Consider the following 11153-nt stretch of genomic DNA (forward strand, 5'->3'; position numbering starts at 1 on the left):
ATGGAGTCCTCATGTGGCAAGAGAAGGGAGGTTTGCTAGTGTCTCTCAATGGTTAACATTACATGGTCTACAGATGCACCATATTCCACCTCTAGAATATGATCTTACCTCCCCGTTTTGGCAAAACACACATGAGGAGATCAATGGGGCCACCTGGTAAGACCTCTTCAAACAACACATACAAGATACATGGGTCACAGACTCACACCAGTAGAGATCACTTTCTCAGGCTCATTGAGGATGGCTTCATCTTGTAGACTCACCTACATGGATGTCCACATGTCACATGCCATGAGGCTTGCTATGGAGGTGCGTAGACATAGAGAGCTTCTTCTCAGAGATCCTTGCCCCCTATATGCCACCCCTATTAAGCCATGATCACCAAATGTCTTGATGCCCACAACTACCATGATGGAGATCTCCCTCTAGGTGTGACAAAGTCTGATCAGTGACATACTGTGGGTGGTACCAAGCCTTCCACTCTTAGGCACTAGATCTGGCAAACCTAGGAGGTCTCATCTCAGCGGCCTCAGATTGCCCCCATGGTTGACATTCTGCATGGTTCGTGGCCCCTATAGGGAGTACAGCGAGTTGATCACACGTCATGTTGTACCTACTTAATCTAGATTTTCATTTCAACTATTCTATTTGTATTTTCCATGACCAGATACAACATGGGTATCATTGTAACAATTTGGTCTCATAGGCCAATTTGGCCTTTTGAAGACGTTAATATATCTTTCTTTCTCACTCTCACTTACACACAAATCACACACACACAACACACATCATGCACACATACCTCACCTCTCTCTCTCTCTCTCTCTCTCTCTCACACACACACACACACCTCACTCTCTCTATCTCTCTCACATGCACACACACACACATCCCTCTCTCTATCTCTCTCACATGCACACACACACACATCCCTCTCTCACTCACATCACACACACACACCTCTCTCTCTCACACACACACACCTCTCTCTCTCACACACACACACTCTCTCTCTCATATGTGCACACACACATCCCTCTCTCACTATCTCACACACACATATCATGCACCCATGTCCTCTCTCTCTCTCTCTCTCTCTCTCTCTCTCTCTCTCTCTCTCTCTCTCTCACACACACACACACACACACACACACACACCCATTGACCTAACATGCTAAAGGTAGCATGGACAGGGTGAGGAAGGGGTGTGAATGAGCTGAGGAAGGTGGTGTGGACGAGCTCAACCTAAAGCGCAGATGGCTCCTACAATTTTGCAAGAGCCATCTATTTTGGGTTTTTTTTTAATACCAGAGATTGTCGCATAAGCAACGCATGTCAAGTAGCAACATTTATGTGACGAATTGTAGTTTCTAGATGTCACTACAATTTTAATATAAGTGATATAAAAACTTACGGTAAAAAAGTGACGTCTCATGCAACAGTTCATGCGACGCAGTGTTTTCATGCTCAAATAAATGTCATTTATATGACATTAATCATCACTTAAATGATGCTTGTTAAAAACCCATCATTTTGGGCTCGTCACTAATAAGGGGGGGGGGGGTTGTGTTGTAGTGGTCCCCTGTAAAAAATATTCATAACACAAAAACTCAGAAATGGCAAGTGATGCAAAACTATTTGATGGTTGCAAAGTGTAGAGGCTTACCTTATTAGCCACATCTCTCCAGTTGATGTTGATGCCCTCTTGCTCAAGTTGCTCAAGGAGGGCATGCGTGCCATGATTTAAGGTGTACCTTTCCTCCATATCATTTGTTGCATGGCCGACCACTCTTTGTTGGAAGCATGAAGCATGAATACTTAATAGAAACAAATTGCACATTATCCCAACAAAAGTGAGTGAGTATATTATTAATACTTACAAATTACATGTGGAAAGCGTCCAAGCCACCGCTCCGAAGATAAGAGCTCACTATGCTCTCCATTCGCTTTTGGCTGCACAGCAGCCTTCTCCTGCAACTTATACCTGCGGGGATTTGTGTAATGCTTCCTGGGCTCCTCATCTTAAATCTCTTGTATACAAGACCATGGCTTTTCTCCCCCTATCTTTACCTTGTGTGTCACATTACTACGCCAGTGCTTTCATACATTTACCCCATGTGATCTTTGATCCATCTAGGATGGACCTCTTGACTACCTAGTATTGGCCTAAACTCACTCCTAATTTGATTGATGATGCAATTCTTCTTTGCTTGATCGATTTTATGACATGTACTCATAAGTGCATGGGTGAAGACTACATGGCATAACTCACGGATTTGAGTCTTCATCCCGTTTGTTGCCGACATCATTGAGGACCACATTTTCCTCCACTTCTTGGTATTGGGAATGAGTCGGATTGGGGGTAGAGGGGTTTTTGTTGAAGCTACGAGATGAGTGTGAGTGTGGTGTCCCCTCACAATTGGCAATGTGTGGGTGCTCGCAGCATGGAGGGGTAGAAGTGTTTGTGAAGCCACCATGACAACAACAAAAAATTAGGTTTCTGGCTAGTGAATTTATCCTCTGGTGCTACATCATGTATGGCTGCACAATAGGAGTCATGTTCATGATATAAACTGTTCTAGAAATAGCTTTTAATACTCACAACCAGTCATAGACATAGTTTTCATAGGAGCCCATACATCTGAATGCACAACATCTAGTACATTCTTGCTCACATTTCTATCATGTGTAAATATATGCTTTGTCTGCTTTCCAAATTGACATGCTTTACATACTTTCTGCATACCATCAACCTTAAACTTAAGCAACCCTGTCACAATTTCCTTAGTCTGCATAGACTTCATTCTTTGCACATTAATATGCCCAATTCTATTATGCCAAATGTTTGTTTCTGCAGGCAACTCATGATCCTTGTGTGACCATTACAGCTTCACTTCATGCATATTTAGATCTTCTACCCACTCTATTCCCTTTTGTTTTATGAAGAGTGGTCTTCACCCAAACTGTTTTCTTCAATGATTAGCATTGACACCAAATCTGTAAAGTTGGGAATGTTCTCCTGAGTTTGAATAGACATCTTGAATGCTTTGTATGGTGGCCCAAAATGACGTAGATATACTTTCACCTTATCATCATCATCAATAGATGCAAGGGACTCCACAATGCCCTTAATCTTCAAGGCATAATCATTCACAGACATGTTTTTCTTCTCCATAGTATGAAGCTCATTCTTTAACTGAATCTTTCGTGCCTTGGTATTAGTTTTATACAACTTCACCATGGTATCCCATGCCTCCTCCTTGGGTGACTTGGCATTCTATATATGCCCAATCACAGTGTCCTGTATACTAATAGAAATCCAATACATGACTTTCCTTGCTCCTTGATTCCAATCCTTGTATTCTTTTACACGTGTAACAATTGGATTAATATCAGGTATCTCTGGTGCCTCCTCATGTTCACCTTCAATGTAGTCCCGTTAGCCTTTTCATATCCAAGTATCGAAGTTATTCTTGTCAATCTTCTTTGCAACAATTTGGTTAATTCCATCATTTGACATCTTGTCTACAACATAGCACTCTTATTTAACCTACACAAACTGCTGTGAATTCTATGTACTGGTACTATACTAGACCCAAAACTGTCACAACCACAGTGACCACAATGTGCATACATACACCTAATAACACCTGTGAGAACTCTTTGTAGTACACACAATGTCTACATAACAAAATTCCCTTCCTACAGTTCCAAAAATAGAGTTATGCAAAATATTAAAACTTACCTGTAGTGCACGCAAATGCCTGCTAACTAAAAAATGGAGGTCAAGATGTGCCCAAAACGTGATTTTGGCTTGAAAATATGTCCAAAGGTCCAAAGGATAGCACAATTGCCCTCCAGCTCCTTTCTCGGAAGACAACTCCTCAATTAGAGTTCATTGCTGGTGCCTCTCCCGAAGAGCCCCCGATAAGGGTGTAGTAGCCCCAACACAAAGGGGGAACAGTAGGTGAAGCTCTTAACCTCATACCAATTCTTGTGCTTCTCCTACTACTTACTCCTTAGCATGAACCAAGCTTTGATACCATAAAAAGATGTAAGGGGGAAGAGAGCTTGAGCTCTTGCCAAGCACACACACACTCACAAACCCTAGAAAAGAACACACAAGATGAGAGGCTCATGAAAATTTGCTCTTCTTCTTCTCAAGAAAAAAAGGTCTACCAAAGAGATAAGGAAAATACAACATAAGTACTAAAGTACTATGTACATTAAGTGAGTGAGCTGGTAAGATAAGTATACCATAACTTAGTTGAACTAGTAGATGGTATAGTCCATTTGTAGAATCACTGGCGAAGATCCATCATGTCAACCTGCAACCTACCAAACATGCCAGTGATGTAAGTGGTGGAAATGATCACCCAAGCATATCATACATGTCAGCTCGTGTTGAGATTGACATCTCAATAGGCTCTTCCCATCATATTTGTGTGAGACTTCAATATGGTGGAATCATTGCCCGACATAATGCAAAGTCTTGGCATCACCATCAAGAGGCAAGAATTAAAGGCATGGATGGAGTGTAAGTATTTTGATAACTTGTAGAGTTAGCCTCAAAGCCTGAATTTACTTGGTTGAATGCGAGATTGGATGCTTACATCAGGAAAGTCAGGAGGCTCTATAGATGCTATATGAATGGTCCTCTCTAGAGGAACATAGAAACTCTAAGGTCCAAGTTCTACATTGAATGAGAGATTGGATACTTACGTCAAGAAAGTCAGGAAGCTGGATGGATGTTATATGAGTGGTCCCCTAGGGCAACATATAAACTCTAAGGTCCAAGTTCTACATTCAACCCAAATCTCTGATCATAAAAAATCGATTCTGGTGTCTATTCAAAAAGCTAGAAACCAGGTTAAAACTGGCTGGTTAAAACTGGCTGGTTTCATGCAGATCCTAGCCTTTTTAACTGCCTATTGTTGATCTGAATTGGAAGGGATATTTCAACGAGAGTTTGGTAAACTCTCATCTCCCATAAAGGCATGGGCAATACGGTAAATGAAGAGGCCGAGAACCTACATGAGACAAGTTAAATCAAGAACTGACGAGCACAAAAACAAAAGAAGAAGGGAGAAGCTAGATCTTCTGGTGGAGCTAGAAGCTAAAGTTAATGAAGGGGATATAACCACCCAACCCCTCTACCTTCAATCCAAAGCTAATCTTAGGAGAGAGAAAGAGATTGAGAACAAGAAAATTCAGCTTTTTCTTAGGGAATGGTGGGTAGGAAAAGGTGATAGGCCAAGAAAAGAAACTACTATCTATCTTAAGGAAAAAGAGGAAAGGGAGATTGTCCCAATGTTGAGGGATAGCTTGTGTAATCCAGAAACCTCAAGGGAGATTGGGCTCAGCCTGCTGTTGCACAGAGATGCCTCTGAGTTTTCTATCCAAGACTTCCCAAGATGGAGCTCGGGCTCACCCTTATGGCTTTGTATTCAAACCTAAGGGAAGTCAGTTAATCAAAAGCATCTGGAAAGCTTGGAACAGGTGCAAATCCAATCTCACCCTGAGGGGAAAGCTCATATTTAAAGCTTGGAACAGGTGCAAATCCAATCTCACCCTCAGGGGAAAGCTCATATTTAAAGCAAGCTTGTTCCATTTGGATTCAATTTGGTTCTCCAGAGTCTAAGTCTAACAGGATTATATACATCCTAGGCTTAATTCATATGCATGCAACATGTCTAGGAAAGGTGTTTCTTTTGACCGATTGAAAAGAAAAGAGGTTTAGCCAGCATGCAATGTAACGTGCCCCTGGATACCTGCTGCGATACGTGCACGCTCCAACAAGACGACAAGCCCAACGTTCCCAATGGGCCAAAAGGACAAATGGCATGTCACAAACGAGTCAACGCAACTCATCAACCTTACCAACTTCAATCGTCAATTATATAATTCAAATTTCACTTTGCTCTAATGATTTATTTAAATAATACAAACCCAAAAATATACATACAATTGTGTTTCGCTAAGAATAAATCATATAAATTGTTTGCTCTAGAGGTGCATTATTAACAGATCCTACGCAGTAGCATCAAAGTTCTAATAGAGCATTACACCCTAGCCTAACATAATCTCTTTTAGAATAACCTAATAAAATCTTCTTCTTTTTTGGGGAATTAGCATTTGTACATCTACAATATAACAAAAAGAAATCTTACATTTCTTGGAGCTAGTCCTTGTTTTTGATGCTAATCTTTTTATGCTACTCGTTAGGCCACCATAATCTTGTCAGAAAATTCTTCTTGTTGTAAGTAAGGAGTCCGACAAGCTAGGGGAAAAACCCTTCATTTTTGAGAACTCCAAATTGAGACATGACATTATTTTGCATGAGATAACACTCGAGTATGGTCCCAGATATCAATGCCCAATTCCCATACTTTGCCCAATGGCCCATAGCATCATCATCAATTAATTAATGGATCAGAACAGCCAATAAACCTTAAATTAGTCAGAAGCACCATTGATTGATCCACTTCCATAGCTGCATCAAGACAGCATAGATCAAGTAATCAAGCGCCATACCTTCACACATTGATCATTGAAACGACCTCTTCATCAACCCCATTAAAAAAAATCCATCACATTCCATGGCTTCTGTCCATGCGCTCTTTGTAGCGTTTCATTGATTCCAGCCTCTGCATCTTCATCTGCTCATAGAATTTTCCGATGAAATCTTCAGCCTTGCGGTCCACCTCGTCTCCATCGCTGTCATGGTGATCATGGCTCCCAAATATATTATGGGTGCGGGTGGGGGCAGAGGAAGCCTTCCTCAAAGCATCATGTTGATCCATCGTCGTCGTCGTCGTCTTCTTCTTCTTCGTCGCAAACTGATCTGACGATTGTGGTGGTTGCTGTTCTTGAGAATTCGAACCTGTGTTGTGTTTGCCTACCACAGCTAGCTTATCAGAGTTGCTTCGGCCTAGCTTTCGGACAGGAAGTTTACCTTCAGCTGCTGCATGAAATGAAGAAATCGACTGTTGCTGCGGCTTAGAGCTAGGCTTGGGAGGCAAACCCTTACCAACCTTGGAGTGTGTTGGATTCACCCTCACTGCTTTCTTCCTTTCGTCCTCGACTTCTTTGTCTTCAATACCACCATCATCACCCAGCTCCAGCTCTCCTTTCATCAGCTTTTGAGGCCTGTTTCTCTTGATCAAACCAGAGGTAAGTGCAAGAGCTCCAATCAAAAGATTCAATACAAGAAACAAGACAGGGAGGGTGAGGTGGGCTTTGAAATCAGCCGACCATAGCCATTCGAGAGCCGAGAACAGAAGGTTGGCGTAGTGGTCGAGGTGGCTGAAGATGGTGAACAAGGCACACAAGGATAAGCAGGTAATGAGAATGAGCTTCAAAGCATTGAAGATGGTGAAGGGAGAGGTGGCGGAGGCAGGAGGGGCCTCGTTGTGAAGCCTTGGGCGATGGCTATGGCGCAGGTCGGCCATTTCCGCCGAGAGATTTCACTGACGAAAATATTACCTCTGGGGCCGAGAACTCACTCGTAATATTATAATACTACATATACCAACCTTCAAAACCCTTAGAAAGCTTTTGCCACCTGGCATGCCAATAGAAAGCACCATCACATTGTGAATGAGCATCTTTGGTTTTTGTAAGGACCACTATATTTAAGTTCATAGCTCAAGAAGTTGATAGTTCTTTTGTAAGGACCACTATATTTAAGTTTATAGTTCAAGAAGTTAACAGGCTTATCCTTTGATATCTTTGAGATGTCATCCCCACAAGGGTGCCCTTGAGCACCGTAAAGATGGCATCCAACAAGTGTGACCTTTATGACTTTTGATGTAAGTGGTGCATTAAGGGTGTGAGTTGCATGTACCTCACCTTTGAAAAAGGTCGCTCAAGAAAAATGTATATGATGGGAACCGATTTCAAGATTAATATCTCTATAAAACATATTTGGCCCACCACCACATGCAGAAGTTAGCATCCTATTTAAAATGTCATTTGTTCATGATGCTGAATTTAGTGGATATAAAGCCATTGTAAGTGGATAAGCATATCGTGTGCAATGGGTTAGTGGAACACAACCCATATATAATACCTACACATAGGGCCCCATGTTATGAAAATACACTTTCTGGTGGGGTTCAATACAAAGCAAAAACTATGTGTCACGTGCATTCAAGTGGTTTTTTAAAATCACTTATGTATGAATATTGAACATGTAAAACGACCCATTTTTCCATGCAAATTAACAACTTTTTTTCAATCCATTCAAACCTCCCTTATGATGACCTCATGTGATACACGTACATACCTTTGAGTGATGGCCTCCCCAAAGACACCCTTTTCAATCGAGAGAGTGTTTATGTTTTTGCACGTTGTTGATGCTTATAAAACTTGCCCAACCAATGTGTTGGCTCACCAAGGCATCAAAATCGACATGGACATGAGAGCTCATATGCAATACTACTCTACCACCATTGTTAGTCTATCTTTCACAATTTTCCAACCCCTCAAAATGGAAACCCAATGGGGGACCACTAGTTTAATTTGTTGTTAGTAGGCTATGGTGGGGCAATTGTGCACATTCATGGGAACAACTTACAAAATCCTTGATAAAGGAACAACTTACAAAACCCTTGATAAAGAAGAGTTTTGAATTCTTTTACACACAAATCTTCTCTCTTTATAAAGATATCTCATGTTCACAAGACATTCAATTTGTTGAGAAATCTCTTGGGTTTGACTCCTTTATTGGAGTCACCGTGGATCCAAATGGTCCTATGCCTTATTTAGGTATTTTCTCTCCAAACAAAACAAAAAAAGATATCTTAAAAGCACATCGAGAATTCATATGTAGTACATGCACATGTTAGAATATATGTTTTCTTTCTCTAGTGAAGATACCCTTCTTGGTTTTGAGAGTGATTGTATGATTTAAAAAGATCACATGCATCTCAAAGTCAAGAACATTTCCTTTCACAAAGATGATAACCACTACTATCCAAATTCCTATCTTGGATGACACTAGTATTCTCTTAATAATTTACATACAACATGACATATTTATTAAATAGGTCCATTGAATAACATGTTTGATATGACACTAGTATTCTCTTAATAATTTGCATACAACATGACGTATTTATTAAATAGGTCCATTGAATAACATGTATGATATGCATGGGAAATTAAACAATTCATTCACTTTTCATCAAGGGGTAAATAATTTAGTTAATTAATTATAAGCACTACCATTTATTTATGGTGGTGAACCCGTAATCCTAAAAATGTTAGGGTATAGATGTAACATTTGATTTAGCTACATACTTTAATAACAATGATGAAAAAATAAGGATAGAACTATCTCAATTACTTAAGCATACCAAAAGTATGATAACAATATCTCAATTACTTAAGCATACCAAAAGTATGATAACAATATCTCAATTACTTGTGCATAAATGGATATTATGATAAACCTCATCTTAATGATCACTCTTATAGACTTTAGGTTCTATATTTGATTTCATTTAAAAAATACAAAATGCATCGTGATTCATCTTATATAATGACGATTTGGTTCATCTTTTCATCAATACTCTGTTTGCTCTTAGAATCATGGTATGCTCATGTGATGAAAATATTTCTTATGTAGGAGGTCACACAAAGTAAAGCATTTTGGTGTTCCTTCAGAGATTATCTACATTGGTACTCTCTCATGACATTGATTGTAGCCTTATCATAGTCCATATTAATTATGAGGATTATTGTACAATCTTTGTATGCATAAGCAATTGAGACATGTGTGCATACAATTGAGCATTATCATCCAATCTTTGTATACATAAGCAATTGAGGCACGAGTGCATCATTGTAGTGTTGCGATTCATTCTCATTGACAATCTATCTATTGAATTATACACATTGAGAAGAGATTGGTAGAATAGAAAAGTACTAAAATAAAAACTCTTACTCCATCCAAAACTATATAATGAAGCCATACTTTCTAGTTGACCTTCCAAATAGGAAATGTATAAATTGATATTTGTGAGAAAATTACTATATAATCTAGATTTCTCTAATTCATGCAGATAAATCTTAAATTGTGAAATCAAAGATTGTGTGTGTGTGTGTACACACACACACACACACACACACACACACACACACACAAACATATACATATATACTTATATGTATATGTACATAGATACATATATATGTATATATTTATACATATGTGTGTGTGTGTGTGTGTGAAGGATAAATTCATTTATCCTAAGATTTATTGTGGAAGGCATGATAATATAAGGGCACATATTTTGGCAAACTTTAAGGTTATTAATCAAAAATTTAGGCTAAGGATTATTGTGCAAGGCACTATAAATATAAGAGCACATGTTTAGGCTAAGGTTATTGATCAAAGGTTTAGGCTAAGGTTTATATTCATTATTCATCAAAGGTTTTAGCTCTAAAGTTTAGCCATGGTAATTCAGGTTGAGAAGCAATTTCATCATGGTTTAATCGCACCTTTTAATCACACTATTTCATACTTAATCATGTTATTTAAACACTAATCACTTCATTTAGTGCTTTTCTTTATTCAATTAAATAATATTAATGATCATTAATTAAGATTATAAACAAAAAAGGAGACTACCTCTTTCTTTAGCCGTCTTCTTGCAAAATGACAAATGGCAATGGGGGAGGCCCTTAAATAGTGGCATCTACGTGGTTGGTACCTCGATTGAGGCATGTGAATATATAGATATTTATATATAATAATAAACACTTATAAAAAAGTTTATTTTTTGAATATATTTTTTGATCGAGGTCTCAACAGCCAAGATTGGGTCAAGGACCTCAATTGAGGTTTGTGGTGTATTCTTGACCGTTACAATCTCGATCGATGTATGTTTTATACACACACACACACACACACAATCAAGGTCCTTAATTTATTCTTCTTGGTCATTAATACCTTGATCAAGGTATGTTGTTTTTTATGAGTCATTGATTAAGCTCATTATTATTATGTATGCATGTGATGCATGAATGGGCCATGTTGGACCTCGAGCGAGGTTCATGATGGTATCATGGTATCTTTAAGTTGGCATGCCCATCTGTTCACTAGACGTGGATAGTCAAGGTGGCATGCTTACATGTCCCTAGACCTT

General features: G+C 39.2%; 1 protein-coding gene across 1 annotated transcript; it reads right to left on the minus strand.

Annotated features, from left to right (window-relative positions):
* Positions 1 to 6281: 6281 nt before the first annotated feature.
* Positions 6282 to 7490, minus strand: LOC147628038 (uncharacterized). The gene has a single exon (XM_086815202.1). It carries the CDS (start codon positions 7449 to 7451, stop codon positions 6591 to 6593), a length of 861 nt encoding a protein of 286 aa, XP_086671328.1. The 5' UTR covers positions 7452 to 7490; the 3' UTR covers positions 6282 to 6590.
* Between the last annotated feature and the right edge of the window lie 3663 nt (positions 7491 to 11153).

Source organism: Cibotium barometz, chromosome 20, assembly GCF_041138505.1.
Source record: "Cibotium barometz isolate CiBa-2024 chromosome 20, ASM4113850v1, whole genome shotgun sequence".
Classification (NCBI taxonomy): domain Eukaryota; kingdom Viridiplantae; phylum Streptophyta; class Polypodiopsida; order Cyatheales; family Cibotiaceae; genus Cibotium; species Cibotium barometz.